The following is a 16,114-nucleotide window of genomic DNA, read 5'->3' on the forward strand; positions in this document are numbered from 1 at the left end:
AAACGTGTTAATAAGAACTACTGTTGGTTCACCAGACTTTAAATGATTTCTAATGGTGAAACGTGTCTTTTCTCTCTAAGTGTGCCTGCGTGACAGATATTGCAGCTAAAACAATCACCTCCTTATGCAAAACCGCATCATACGTAACACATGCATACACTTAACACGCTGAAGTGAAACGCCTCCTAATGTTCATGGGCGCAATGAGCTGAGAGCCGAAATGAAACGGCAGAGTTGAAGGAGCGCAAAAGTGCAAAGGCCCGGTCACTTCAGCCAATAAAACTGCTAAATCAGTTCCTTACTGTGGAATGGCCGCCATCTGTGGATCTGCTTGCAGGGGCAGAGTGAGTCCACAAAATGTGTTTGACAAGCAAATTCAAGCAGTTTACCAACAGCAAACTCTCCTGAAAGCACTGACCTAGGAGTAAAAAAAAAAAAACTGGACTGGATGGAGGCACATCGTCTTCGACACTAAAATAGATCACCAGCCAGATTGATTTCCTTTAAATGTCTTTTTGCAGAAAAACAAAGGTTTTTGATATAAATCTAAATCTGTAATTGATTATAGGTAGTGAAGTTGCTGCAAATGAATAGTTGGGTGGGATTTACGATAGAAGCAGAAAAGGAGCTTTTGGGACTGTAGGAGTTTAGATACAAATGAGAAAAAATCTGACTTTAAAAGCAATAAATACCATGTAAAGATAACATGAATCTATTAAATGAATTAGAGATAGAACTTATGAGCATTATGTGATAAGTGTAAAATATAATATATATTAAAGCATTCAGTTTCAAAGTGAAAGCCTTTAACAGGTATCTTCTGTGAGAAAAGTGCAGTATTCACTCCAGCTGTGTGTTTAATGAAAGTTTGAGTTTAGCCTTAATTAACTTTCTTTATGCACGAAAGATAACATAACTGCTTCACTTTCACTTTAAAACAAACCCTCGCTTTCAAAGCAAAGCAAATCATACAATGATCTACCTCAATTATAGACGTTATAGAGGTATAAATAAGTAAGATTAATTTGAGGTTCCAAAAGTATCCCCAGCACTGTTGATACAGGTTAATACTGCTGTTATTGTCAAATGTCTCAAGATTCTTTTCGTAGAGTTTACACGTGAAAATGGAAAACTTTCATCGTGATTTGGGGCGTTTTTTGAAAATGCGCCGACTCTGTCTTCATGGAAACGAGGGAAAAAGCAACTTTTTAAAAAAACACTTTGTCTCCGTCTACATGGAATCACAACTTTTCTGAAATGCTGCTACTGCGCATGGCCACTACGGCCATAGTAAACAGTTCTTCTGTTCATGTGCAAGCAGATGGACAATAACAAGAATGGCAGCCTCCAGAGTGTCATGACTCCCAGTCCATATTGAGACTTTGTAGTTTTATAGCTGAGAGTCACCCGTAATAACGATCCAACTTGGTCATCTGTCCATACGAATGTCCACCATTGATCATTTATAGTGTATTGTTCTCTGCACACGTGTGTGTTTTCATTACAAAAACAAATACCATCAGCTCATGGCCTGGCATGAAAACTACATCGTTTTGAGCATTTCTGCCATTTCCCTATAAACGGACATCGTTTTTTTAAATGCAGTCGTGTCAATGCAAAACGTGTCAGAAATGAAAACACAAAAGCGATGGGTTTTTACATGGAAGGTTGGCGTGTAAATTGGCCCTAATGGAGGGGAGTAGAGTAATGAGGCATTTCTCCTTTGGTAAACAGGAGTTTGGTGAAATGGACACTTCAATAGAGCACCAAAGCTAAAGGCCTATTCAGTCAGAAAATTGAGAGAGAGCAGCTCTGCAGCTTTAATAAGACACATTGACACATTGTGACCAATAGAATTCAGTTACTAAGACATTACTGCTAAAAGTAGTGGCTTTACAGTAATCTATTTCTTTATGACATAGTTTCACAACATGTTTTTTTAGTGGGTATTTTTCTGAAAAACAAGCTGTTGTGTCTGGGTTTGTCACCACTTTCAGTAAATGAAAGCTGATGAAAGTCTTTCCTGTTTAAACGTCTTTTTTAAAACTCTGTGATGCTATTTTTAGCTGCACCCAGAAGAAGTAGAGAGCATGACTCACGCGGCGTGCGCAGGCTGTCTGGTGGTCGTAGGTCGCAGGGTCTGCACCCTGGTGGTGTCGATGGCATGCCGCTCCGAGGGCCTTCTCTGCGGCTGGTCTTTCTGGAAAGGGTTGGAGCCGGGCTGAACGCGCCTCAGGCTGCCTCCGTCGCGGATGTACACCTGCTCGGGGGTCACCTCCTCGCAGCGAGGCCCCTGGAAGCCGGAGCGGCACACGCACGTGTGAGGCCGGCTGCAGGAGCCGCGGTTCTGGCAGGGGGGCTGGCAGTCCGCTGAGGAGAGAGCACAGATGGAGATCAAGTTCTCAGCAGGTCATGTATCCCCCCCGCTGGATGAAGGAGCAGTAGCAGAAATGAGTTTCCCTGATCTCAACACTGAGGATCACTTCAAAATGATTCAATCAAGGGGCCATTAGTTTCACTTCTTCACCATTTTTCGTTCTTTTTATTCAGCGGACAGCCTGGAGGGGCTGTCAGCTTCTATTTCTCCTGAGTCTTTAACGGCCATGTTTAGTCTGAACGTATAATATCACATACATTATATCCTTATCCAATTTCTCAGCCCCCGCGCCAATTGTATTCGCAGAGCGTTCCTAAATATAACTTTTGTTATTGATCTCAGATCCCCTGTGTGCTTTCACTGTTACACACTTAAATGGCCCCAATTCCCCAAAAGTTCTGACCTCACTGTGTTGAATGTAAATAAAAAGGACAAAATGCCGTGATTCGCAAATCACCAACACCACATAGCTAGCAGATGTTGAAACTGAGAAATTTTACCATTCAATGAAAGTTGTTTGCTCAGTTTGAGATTCATGGAGGCAACACATCCTGAAAAAGTTGGGACAGGGACAACGACTGACTGGTAAATTGTTTGAACCGAGGATATTGTTGCAGGGGCTCAGGAATACTTCAGGAGGTTTACTAGGGAATCCAGATTATTTCAAATGCTTGCATCTTTGAAGGTACGAGGTTGCCCAAAGTGTGGGCCGCTAAAACGTCTAGAAAGGCTCTGTGAATACTGAAAAAGTACACTAGGGTTTTTAGAGCAATCTCTTTCAGAGAAGGTTGTTATTTGTCAATAATTAAAAAGTGCCATGAAACAATAACTCCAGTGACATCCTGCATTAGAAAACAATAGATGTTATCCTATTCTTTTGAAATGTGCTAAGAGAAGACGGGATGCTAAAGAAATACAAAATGAGCTATTACTTTCTCTGATACGCTGAAATGTCTCAGTTGTTTATGCTCTATGAGGAATAAAATATGAGTTTATAAGAATTGCAAATCATTGCATTTCTGAGGTAATGTTTTTTGGGAATTGGGTTTGTAATAAAAGAGGTCATGTACTGGAGCCAAACTGCTAATATCTGCAAAGAAATGGCCTATAAAGCTGTATCCGTTATCCCAAAAGACAAACAGGAGCTGATGGTGCTTACAGTACGTAAAAGATGAATGTGAGCATAATATTTATCAGATACGGAGCGCAGAGGTTACTCTGTGGTCATGGAAAAATAATCTGTGCTGCTCCACCAGGCCACCGCACATCCTCCCATCTCACTCTAGATACTTAGCACTGAAAGACGCTGTGGCACGCAATTCAAAGTAAACAAATCTGTACTCTTATGACACAAATGTATGTAGTAGGCGGCACTCGGGGATTTATGACATCGTCCTCAAACACTAAATCAGGCCACCGGTGTGTGCCGGCTAACGCAAACAGCGGCCCTCTGTCAACAGCGCTGTGGAATGCTATTGACACAGATGCTGTGGACACTGACAGATCGCAGGCAGGAACACGGCTCTTGGCAGCGGGGACGTGCTGGCAGTCAGAATCGGACCCCACTGGGTGCAAACAGCCCGTCTACCTGCTGAACGCTTCCTGTTATTGCAGCACGGCTCAGGCCACTTCATGTTTCCTTCCAGTGTCGAGTGAAAGCGCGCCGGACCTCCCCCCCCCCCCCGGGGAGGCTGTTTCTGGTGACCCGAGCGCCAAAACATGACAGCACCGTGTCACAACTGTGTTTAATTCCAGCAGACGAAAACAAACTTTTTATTCTGGTTTTCTTAGATCATGTTTAATTGCAAACCACCAACATTACACATCTTCAAGCTGTGGTCTCATGAGAAAGACTAACAAACAGAGGATTCCATTTCACACAATCATCACTCTTGTGTGGATTATGGTGAAACAAATTCTATCTGGACTGACTACTTCGTTCAACCACTCCGAGGGAAATGTACACCCTCTTTTTGATGAGGTGTACACATTTTAAGAGATGCGGTTGAGGATTTGCACAATTTGGTCTGTGATCCGAAATTTCCATAATGGGATAAAACAGGAATTGTCTCAGTTCTGTTTGACGAGAAGTAACACATCATCTACCTAAAGTACGTCCTGGCTGGGTGCCGCCGTCTTGTCCTGACTCTGTTCAACCTCATGTTTAGTGACGAAGCGGTGCATTAAAACAGGCCACAGACTAATATGACATTATTCTCCAGGCGATAACTTCAGAAAAGGCCATTCCAGACACCAGGACAGAAACCTGCTCATGGCCTATGAGCAACGTCTCTCCCAAGACCATTTCTAAACATGGATAGGGCAAGATGAGGGATCGAACCAACATTGATGGAAGACAACCTGCTTTATTATGTTATTGGGGCAGGCTAATAATACACAGAAACACTCAATGGCTAATTAAATCAGTCACCCTGCTAGTGGTCAGTTGGAACAACTTTCACATTCATAAATTCCTAATTCCTAAGTCATTGCTATCAAACTAGCCTCAAAGCCATGCTGTCAGTGGGAGTCTGTAAAAACATGCATAATGCGACACATATAGGAACAATTTTGGGGGCATTTCAATGTATTTCACTGTCATTTTGGTAGTAATTGTTTGCTCTTGTGAAATCTTTCTGTGCTGTGTTACCTGTCTGGCCAACTCAGGATGTGTCATGACTCCCAGTCCACATTCCCCTGGGAGTTGGCAGTTTTATAGTCAAGAGTCACCGTAATAGCAATCCAACTTTGTCATCCGTCCATACAAATGTATACTGTATATGTGTATGATGCATACTCCTATTGTTATGGTTTATAGCCTTAACTGCACGTTTATCTGCGCTTAACAGTGCAAACTCATGGACTGGCACGCTAAATGCAGCGCTTTCATCGTTTCTGAAAGAAACACATAAAAACAATGTATTTTTATTTGAAATGTCGTGAAAACGGGGAAATATCCATTGGATGAAAACATAATTTAGTCTTTCACGATATGTAATCTGCAAATGTTATTATCGTAACAATAAATTAGTGAGAAGCGTCTCCAATTACATTTAACAAACTAACCATTGAAACACGAGCTTTGCAGGACACATAGAGAGACAACAGCTGTTTTCTCATCGACGACACAAGTAACGAATACCAAGCTGTAACTGCAACCTCCATTTTTATTTCTTTAATTGTAGTCGTGTCACAGCAACGACTTACTTTATTGCCAGCACTCTTCATGGCTGACAGTGGGATATGTTCAGTAAGCTGACACCCGTGTTCCGTGGATCACAGCGAGGACAGGTCGGTGACTCCGTGATGCCCCACATGAACCCTGCGTAGCCGCGACGTACAGAGTCACCGCCTGTCTGTGTCGTCTCTGGGTCATGCCTCGGGGCTGCTGAGCACATTGTCACAATAATTGCTGCCGTGCAGATTTGTCTTGCACATCATTAAAACTAATTGCCTCGCATTCCATCCATTTCACAAATATGTGCAGCAATTATTACTTAGCGAGAGTAATGATAAATGATAATCCATCTGAAATAAAAGACGAGAAATCGCAAACATTCCTGCCGTTGCCACTCCAGCCTTAATTATGACTGAGGCAGACTGGCCAAGTTTTTGGAGAATGTGTCCACGTCCAGTCATCTGAAAAGAGGAGGCTATTAGACTTTAGTTGGAGGAACTCTCTGCAATAACATGCTGATCAGCAACACATCAGTGATGCACCGATGACTTAATTAAAATGCCTTCAACTTCATATTTAAGTACGTTGTGTCTTCCATTTGAACTGAATATACCAAATAAACTACCAGGTTCATGTGATGTAATCAGCGTGAGTTTTGCACCTGGGGGTTCAAGTATACCTCCACTTTGATCTAGGGATGTGCGCCACAACAAAATAAATATTGTAAATTCTATAATCTCCCTGGACTTGATAGTTTTATCGTTGAGAGTCACCTGTAATAGCAATCCAACTTCATTTTCTGTCCATAAGAATGTCTGTGTACTTGCCATGTTAATAGCGTATTGTTCTCTGTGTGCCTGTGTGTGGTTTCATTCCAATAACAAACAACAGCACAAACTAGTGGCCCAACATGAAAATTACATCGTTTTCAGCATTACTGCCATTTCTGCGTTTATTTTATAAATGTTGACATATGAACACCAAACCTTTCTGAAACAAAAACTATGAGTTTACACTTGAAACATTGACATGTAAACGAGGCCTTAGTGTTTAATTCATGTAATTGATGCTCCTATACTGTCATGTAGCCACCCGCCACTAGTCGGAGCTACAGAGCACTCCAGTAAAAAGATAAAGCCGCTCATCACGACAATTACCTACACTATTCAATTATAAATTGACATGAGTTTTCGCTGTTTTCTGAGCATTTCTGTATTTTTTAGGTCAGTCAAACAGTCACTTTCATTTATTTTACTGTGGAATTGTTTTCCAGGTAAAACCTTAATTTAATCTATTTATCCCCTGACCCTGATTTTTGCTGTTTTAATCATAATTACATTAGGCACACTTCACCCCTCAGGAGCATACTACACATTACTCCTGAAAACAAAGTTCTTTGAGTTGATCACATTGAATGTATAACCCTAAACATAAAGATTTAAAGCAATATAATACCTTTAAGCCATGAAGATTTGCAGGAGCTTCTGGATGATCAACATGGATCATTCTGCTTCTTCCCTACATGCGTTTCAACAAATCAGGGAACATTTATCCCTTCTGGAATTTTTGGGAATTATGTCATTTCATCAGTATGTGCACACGACTCTCTCGGCTCTGCAGGGAGTTGCACTCAAACGTTGATCCTAATGGGTTAAAAGATTCCCAGGTGCTTTATTAAGGTAAGCATAGCTCATAATCTCTGCAGTGGGTTACAGTTACCTGTTAAAAGTTTAGGTTTGCATGTGTGTGTAAAGCATATTGCCATTATCGTCCCCCTTGCACTGGACTCTCGTTTCCAACTTAGCTCTCCATTGCAGTCCATTACAATCCACCAGAGATTCACCTTCGCCTCTCTCTGACTGAAAGTAATACAACCCATCAAATCTTTACAGTCCTCTCATTCAGTGAGGAGCAATTTGAAACCAATATCTGACATAGTTCAAACATGTCGAGAAGTCTCCTCGCTTCACCCAGGTCAACAGCGCCAGAGGTAACCCGACTTTTCTGAAAATAATATTGATAATGAAAGCATAATCACAATAATCTTGGGAAGTCATTTCTAACAGGCTGAGAGCATTATGCCCCATTATGAGATTTGGGGGCTGGGAGTAGCTCCGGAGATTAGAAGTTAGCAGAAAATGACCAAAGGCTCGACTAAAGCCTCTTTCAAACTCTGAGACTGAAACACAGGAAGCGGGAAAATTAGAATGACAGAATTAAATGTATTTTCAGATTAGGCAACTTACTTTGGATTGTCTGTCTGTCTTAACAATGTTATAGAAATGTGTATGTGGGTGCTTGTGTTACTGAACAGGTGAATGGTGTATTCATGCAGATGGTGTCTCAGAATTTCATTAGTTGGGAAAGTCTCATCTCCCAGTTGGGAGCGTTCACATGACAGCAAAGAAAATCTGGAGATAAATAGTAGAAAACATTTCCATTACTTGAGCCACTATTGTAAATTTATTGTCAATGCGATAACTGACTGAACTGTGATTAAGAAATTTAATGAACTGCGCATTCTTGCATGCCAACTTATTGCGACAACGTATGGAAGTTGACTTCATTAGGACACACCTGATGACAACAGGTCAAAAGTCAACAAACTGCTCTGTTTCTGAAACAAACCTGGTGGGAAATGTAGAATCACATGTGATGAAAAGTTCGGTTTAGGCCCTGTTTACCATAAAACGTGAAAACACATTATTTTTGTATTTTTGTCTCAGAAAAGTTTGAAGTTTACAACATTTTCAAAATGATGTCCGTTTCCACGGACATAGCAGAAATGCTGAAAATGATGTCGTTTTCATGCTGGGCCCCTAGTGGGTGCCTTTGTTTTTTTTTTTGCTTTTTTAAATGGCAAGTACAAGGACATTTGTATGGACAAAAGGCGAAGTTGGATTGTTATTACATTGACTGTCAACTATGAAACTACGAAGTCCCAAGAGAATATGGACTGAGAGTCATGACCCTCTGTAGAAAACACTTATTATTGTCCATCTAAATGTGCAGAAGAACTAGTTTCTACGGCCATGTTTCACCTGTGCAGTAGCAGTGTTTCAAAGAAGTTTTATTTTCCCCTGTTTACACGGAGACCAAGTCGGAGTGTTTTCAAAAAGTTGCACCTTGGGAGCCGTTTTCAAAAAGTTGTGTTTCCTGTGGCTCTGAGCACCATTGTCATGTAGACGGACTTCAGTTTTCCATTTTCACTTGTCGTGTAAACGGGAGGGTGGTTAAAGTTGTATAAAAGAAGAACAGGACCTTGGTTATTCTCTTATTAAGTAGAAATCCTGAAGAGTCTCAACATCATATTCAAGCATTTATTCATCGCGAGTAATGTCATCATACTTCACAACATCGATGGATGTTGTATCTTCACATATTGAAATACTGTTTTTGTTAACTAGAAAACTATATTGGATAGGGATGGGAATTGGTAAGACTTTTACAATTCCAATTCCATTTTTGATTCTGCTTAACGATTCAGTTCTTTATCGATTCTCTTATCGATTGATATTTGAAAATGAAACCTGCAGTTTTAACAGCAGAGGATGCGCTCATGTTGCCGCAGCTGAAACGGCTGCGGATTAAACATTCATTCAAAGTTCTGGCTGCTGTGTGTGTAAATGTTTCTGCATATTGGTAGTATTTCTTCCCTTTGATGAAATATCCACTTTACAAGTCTTGCAGGTTGCCCTGTTGTCATCCTTTCTCGTGAAATTTAACAAAACTTTCGAGAATTTTTACATGCCACCATGTTTCCTGCTGGCTGCACTGGTAAATGGCGTCGCCACGTCATTCAATAAAAACAAAATACGTCCAGGGCCAGAATATGAACAAAATGAGCAACTGCACATTTATTTTTGTGCTGTGTGGTGGCAAACGATTCCAAGGATTTGAAACATTGGCAACCGGTTCTCAACAAGAACCGGCTTTTTTCACTCTAACCGCCATACAATTTGATTATTACAAATTACATCATTCGGAAATGGTATTTCCCATATAGATGCACTAATGTTGAGTGAAGTCTTGGGAGCTCTCATAAACTTTCCACTGGAAAAATGGCAAATTCTAAGCTGGACAGCGCTCAGATCTATTTTTCCCACTGGGATGTGTAACGTATCGCTTTCTCTTAGAAACTCATGAACGCACAGTGAAATCAAGGTTCTGAAACTTGTTGTCAGTGTGCAGGAAACCGTTCACAGTGTCAAACTCCTGTCGCTGAATACGAGATCCGGTAAACCTCCTGACATGACGGCGGGAGCCTCTTCAAAGCTGTCTCCACACAATCTGACAGATCTCATGAAAAAATAGGTCAAGTGTTTGAGATTGTGGGAAACGCAGAGGACAGACGAGTTGAGTAATCATCCTCTCATCCTGACCTACTGTCTGAAGAATTGGTCTATTGAGCAGCTAATACAATTGCGTCTCCGTGATAGGCATTTCCAGCGAGTCTTAATCTCCTCGCAACATGTGACTTCCACATCACTGCCAGGACGAGTGCGATCGTTCCAGACTAACCAAGTCCTGGTCTGCTGTTTCAGAAACAACACTCTATTTTTCTAATCAAAACCGGATCCTTCGTTTTCACCCTCTGGTAAATCGTACAAAGATTATATTTTCGCCAGATTAAGGTGCTGCTGTCAAAGACTCCAATCCCAGTGTGGGTATTTTTGATCCAGTACAGTAGTTTGAGTTTTCAATCTGCAAAAGCTACCTCAACTCCATAGGGGGATTTTGTTAACCTACATCTGACCCATGACACTGTGTACATTACTATTAGCTGTGCTGCATTGTGCCTCGGCCACGCCCCCCTCCAGCTCCCACAGTCAGCCTATAATGGGCCACATGCTGGCGGGCTCTGTGGAGGATATCTGGATCTGGGGGAGTGCGCCTACGACTTGTAAAGCTGACTCTGTGTGAGACGTGGTGCTCACCAAAAAAAAAGAAAACCACAAACCCCATCCTCCTGAGGGATCACATCCCAACAACTTCCATATGGTCTTAAAGCAGGAGGGTGCCATGATATATGGTGGGCTACAGGCTGCCCCAACGACACGCCGGCCTCATGGAGCGTGTGTGTGTGTGTGTGTGTGTGTGTGTGTGTGTGTGTGTGTGTGTGTGTGTGTGTGTGTGTGTGCGCGCGAAGAGAGCGAGGCACCAGTCGTTAATGTTGCTCTGCAAGTGTCAATCCAGCGCAGGCTTGCTTCTGCTGCAGCGGATAAACAATTTTCCATTAGGAGGACTGGAGTAAAGAAAACCAGAGTTAATAAAGTGCGTGAAGCACATTTTCCATCTTTGCATGATTAAGAGCGCTCCTCCTCTCTTTCTACTGCTTATGAACAAAGATTTACAAATAAACAAAACAGTAATTTCTACAAAGAGATGTCGAAGTGCCAATGATAAATAGTCCCTCATTCACGCCACACTTTTTTGTCTATGGTAGCAATTACAAAAACATGTGGCGCAGGAGGCCAAAACAGGACCCAATTGCACCCTTGCAAGCAGACGCAGCAGCTGGAGCGGAGAAAGCAGCACTCCTGGTTTGAGGACACAAACTGAGAGCGAGCCGTCCGGTATCTATGTTAATCACGGGGTTTGGGACGGTGGGGTGTGTATTGATTACAGGATCTGTCTAATGGACCATAACTCCACACAAGGCTGCCAAAAGAGTGTCATGCCCCTGAACTGTAAACTGTGCAACCCCCCCCCACCCACACACACACACACACACACACACACACACACACACACACACACACACACATAAATCTGAGGAGGGATCTGTGGCTGTCTGTGTTGCTGTAATTTCCACGGCTCAATGACGTCACCAGAAACACCAGCATCTTAAAAACTTCCTCCTGTTCTTGTAAAACAGTGAGTGCCGCTAAGCTGCACGGGTTCTCACTGGTGTTCGCTTTCTTCCCTCGCCTGATTCAGGCCTTGGTCTTTGGGATTTTTTTTATTTGGAGTTTGACTCAACACATATTAAACGGTATGATTGTAGGTGCCTTATAAAGTAAAACTTTACTGTATCGCCACTAACAAGCGAGTAACTGATTATAAACTCAATAACACAGTTGGAGTCATTAAAGTTTTAAGTGTTTGTTACTTGTGTCGTACATGAAAACAGCTTCAGAGCTGCTCTCTCTGAGCTTCGGCCAAAACTAGCCTGAACTGACCTTACATATCATCAAATAAAGAACTGCTAGAATAAGCCGAACTTTTTGTTGTAGGCCCCGTTTACAAAACGACATATTCAGTTTATTTACCTCTTGTTTGCTTTGCTTTGTGGTTATTTAAGTTACTGAAAGTCTAGAAGTATGTGAAAAAAAAGAATGCGAAAAGACTGACTAGAGAGGAGGTAGGATTTAATAAGCTTATGCTTCTTATTCTTTTTCGAGCATGTTCCCATAAAGTTTCCACGAACCAACGATTGGAAGCAAAAATGGGAACCTTTCATTACGTTTTGAGGGTCCATTTACACGACAATGGTGCTCGACAATCCCTTGCGCTGCCCCCTCACTCCACAGCGGTTGCTAATTTCCAATTCAGGGATGACGTCGGCGCGTGAATGATCCCGAAAATATTTCTACTTCTGGTGGCAGGCATTCTCCGCCTTTTCCGAAAGTGTTTGATATTTCAGGAGTTCCAACAACAGTAAAGCACAGTGACTTGGTTAAGTAACTTTACTCTGGTCTGATAACTGGTTTGGAAATAGTAACGCGTTAGATGACTCGTTACTCAAAGAAGTGGTCATATTACTGGCATCACTGGCTCAGAGTCACTGAATACCCAACTTTTTGAAAATGCCCCGACCCCGTCTCTATGGCCCAACATGAAAACTACACAGTTTTCAGCATTTCTGTCGTTTCCGTGTAAATGGACATCGTTTTCAAAAACGCAAAATCTTTCTGAAACATTTTTGTGTAAATGGGGTCTTAATAATGTTTTTACATTTCTAAACAACATTTACAGGAAGAGGAAGGAGTCATTAAGCCTAGATTACTCCTGGCAGCATCATGACAGATGTCCGACTGGTGGTAACGTGTGTGTGCACCAGTAAGCTTCAGCTTCCCTTCATGTGTCTGCTCCTGTTTTATTTGACTCACAAGTGCATCTCAAAAAATTATAATATCATTAAAACTTAATTTCATCAATCACTTCAGTAATTCAATTTATAAAAAAGCGAAACTCTTACATAAATGTATATAATAAAGATTGGTTTCCCTCTCATTTCTCATTGTGTCAGACTGTAATCAGCTAATTTATGAGTCTTTAAATGGTCCCAGTCTGGTTTGGTAACATGATTAATAATGGTGGGATGATTACATTCTAATCTTCTGAAATGCATCTGTATAAAGCATGTTTTGCAGGCTAAGCATTATAAATGTGCCCTACACGACCAGCCACATTCATTTTGGTCTAATCATTCATTATACGGTATATGTTGTTGGTTCAATCCATCGTCTTGTCTTTCTCCTTTCGCAGGACAATTAACCCCCAAATAAGATATCACAATTGTTCACTATAAAATGCCTTCTCATCATAAAAGCTTACAAACTCTCCAATTCCTTCCTGTGGGAGCGTGTAGTTTAATAAAAACAAAAAAAAAACTGCTCTCTTTCCGCAGGATATTGACTCATCATATCATCAGTAATGCATTTAGCAGTGCTACTCAGCAGGAAGGCGAGTCAGTGGGTCAGGGTGCGCACGGCGTCACACGTCTGTGACCTTTATCTGTCGCGCACGATCCTACAAAGTGGAAAACAGTAGCTCAAGCCTTTGGTGGGCACAATAAATAAGCCTGTGAGGAGTAAATGTCCCGGCAGTGCCGAGCGCAGGTAACTTTCTTGATCTTCATTGTGAGTCTAAAAAATGTGGATGGATGCCTTCACACTATTGCTCTGTGTCAGAGAGGTTAACACAAAGCAAACTGACACGGCTTGTATCTATTAGGGGCAAATGGTGAACCTGCATATTTTTGGGGTACCGTTCTGGAGGTCAGAAAACGTTCACACGTGTACGTCCTTGATACCAGCTGCTTGACACATGGTAGACAAGCATTAAATGCATTTCGCACATGAGTTTCGGCTCCAAAGAAGAAAAAGAAGACTTGTGCTAGAGTTTAGCCAAAGTTATGATGTGTATTAAAAAAGTTGACGAAATGAACGGAGCCTCTAACATTACTTACATGGGTTTCAATGAGTCCACACTCGGAGGGGTTGTAATTCTGCTCCGGCTACTCCAGGGGAAGCATGTTACATGTTATATTTCTGCTTGGCAGAGCAGCGGACACATTACCTTTGCAATGGCAAAGGTAAATACGACAGAGAGACAGAGAGCTCGAGCGAGAGGCTTTTTCTGCATGAGGAGTTTCTGTGGAGCGACGACGGGGCTCAGAGCAGCACAGCAGGCCAAAGAAAGCTGGAAGGAAAATCAAAAAGAAACTCCTCTCCACCTTCCGTCTTCCTCTGTCAATCACCAGCTGCTTAAGAGACTGAAAACAACTTTATTCTTCCATGTGAATAATGCACCTTTCATCTGAGCTCTCTTAGAGACAACGCGCTCAAACGGGGAGACATCTGTGGGCTGTTTTTTTGGTGGGGGGGGGTTCTTATCATGCAGCATGTTGCCATATGCGCCACATTGCTTTGAAAAACACGGTGATGTATAGCGTGGTGAGATTAATTCAAAAGCTTGCTGGTCAGGGAGTACCGTGTGAGCTTTGGTATAAATAATAAGCAGTACCTGTGTGTGCTGCAGGGAATCTCTCCCTGACTGTGTTTCCTGGTCTTAACTATTCTATATTGTCCCATACATTCAGTCTGTGTGTGGTAGAGCATGCCATTAATCCAATTACTAAAACAGTCATGTCAACCAGAGAAGCCAGCATTACTCAATGCAGTGCACATGGATTCCAAACTTAACTTATAAATCAAACCTTTGAGGGTGAAATATTTCAGAGCTAGGGATGCATTAAAAGGTCAACTGATACCAACATTTACTGGGCTCAAAGATATCCCTTTTATGTTTTACGGACACGTCCATCGAAAGAATTAGTACAGTTACTGGCATGGATACCACACCTTTCTTGGGGCCCCGTTACGTGACAACGTTTTATGTAAAAACGCTTCATTTTTGAAATTTCTTTTAAATGGCAAAGTTTTGAAAAGGATTAGTAGTAGCATGTAGCGTCGCTGGTGTGTGAGACCCGACACTCTTTAGCATGTAGCATGTAGCATGTAGCATGTAGCATGTAGCGCGGCTCGGACTAAAATACTCCCGATCCACTGAGCATTTATACTAATGAGCAACATCAGGCTCACTCTGCACGTCCAAATGTCTCTGGTGATGAAGTTGCTGGTGTCGTACGAACTATCTTTCACCTCCTCGTGATATGTTGGCAGAACATAGTTTACGATCTGTTTTACTTTCGTCAATTTCATTAATTTTGAAGAATCTCCAAACCGCCGACATCGCCCGTGCTCTCCTGTCTACCTGCTTCTACAAGTCCTCAGTATCAGACCCGATAACCGATGCTGGTATCTGTATCGGTGCATCCCTACTACAAAGACTAGGAACAGGTAGGATTTCACAAAATGTTTAGGTAATATCATTTAATGTATAAAGAGCTATGACACTGAGGATCCTATTTTTGTCTCTTAGTTCAATGAAGAAGGGGTGAGAGCGTGGTTTTAGGCATTAGAAATTATATCTGCAGATGCAAAATCTATATGTCACAATGTAGTATTTAGTAGTCCAGAATGCATTAGAATGCACCATTTAAGGCTTATCTCTAAGTAATATTATTAGTTGTTTTTTTTAATAGAACCCTCAATTAAATATCAAATTCAATTTGGTATAATGTGAAATTACAACTGCGAACCAGACAAATATGACCAGTTATTACAGTTTCTCATGTGTGCTCAGGTGAGGCTGCTTTGCCACAGTATCGCCTCACACAGACTCTCGTAAAACCAACCAGCTTGCCAAATAGTTCACTTAGCACAGATTAAGAGTGTGTGTCAGTGTGTGTGTGGTCTGATTTACCTTATGGGGAGCAAAATTTACTTTTTTTCTCAGTTTATAGCAACAATTAAAGCACTTAGTTTGAGGACGCGGGGGAACACATTACAAGAAAAGGGGTAGGGTTACGGTTTAGGGTTGTTTGTGTACGCAATGTTATACTCAGGCAACAACAGTGACAGATATGACCTTAAAGAAGAGCCACAAGCAAATATATTTGATCTACGTCTGCTCTCTGCTATCAGGCGTTTCTGGAGTTTTTCCATCAATAGCTTTTCTTTCTGAGAAATGTCGTAAACGAAAACATTAAAGTAGTAATTCTACACTGATGGATAAGACGTGTAATTGAAGGTTACTGTATTTATCCTCAAATACGCCAGCATTTCAAACTTCCATCCTTATCCGCAGCTAAGTAACTTATTATTTTGTAAACATTAGCATTTCCAATCCAAGCCATTGGGGACAGATTTGTTGGTACTAAACCAACATGCAGCTTTTCCTTTTTGGCAATTACTGTTTCGGCTGATGTA

The 16,114-nt window shown here is 41.6% G+C and overlaps 1 protein-coding gene across 3 annotated transcripts in view; it reads right to left on the reverse strand.

Moving 5' to 3' along the window:
* Positions 1 to 16,114, reverse strand: part of LOC308120016 (latent-transforming growth factor beta-binding protein 2-like) — a 112,357-nt gene that overhangs the window by 89,606 nt on the left and 6,637 nt on the right. For all 3 annotated transcript variants that reach the window (XM_080480371.1, XM_080480370.1, XM_080480369.1), the window contains exon 3: positions 2,100 to 2,370. In XM_080480371.1, coding sequence (XP_080336497.1) covers positions 2,100 to 2,370 — 271 coding nt within the window. The remainder of the gene's footprint in view (positions 1 to 2,099; positions 2,371 to 16,114) is intronic.

This window comes from Lipophrys pholis, assembly GCF_963383615.2.
Source record: "Lipophrys pholis genome assembly, chromosome: 14".
Classification (NCBI taxonomy): Eukaryota; Metazoa; Chordata; class Actinopteri; order Blenniiformes; family Blenniidae; genus Lipophrys; species Lipophrys pholis.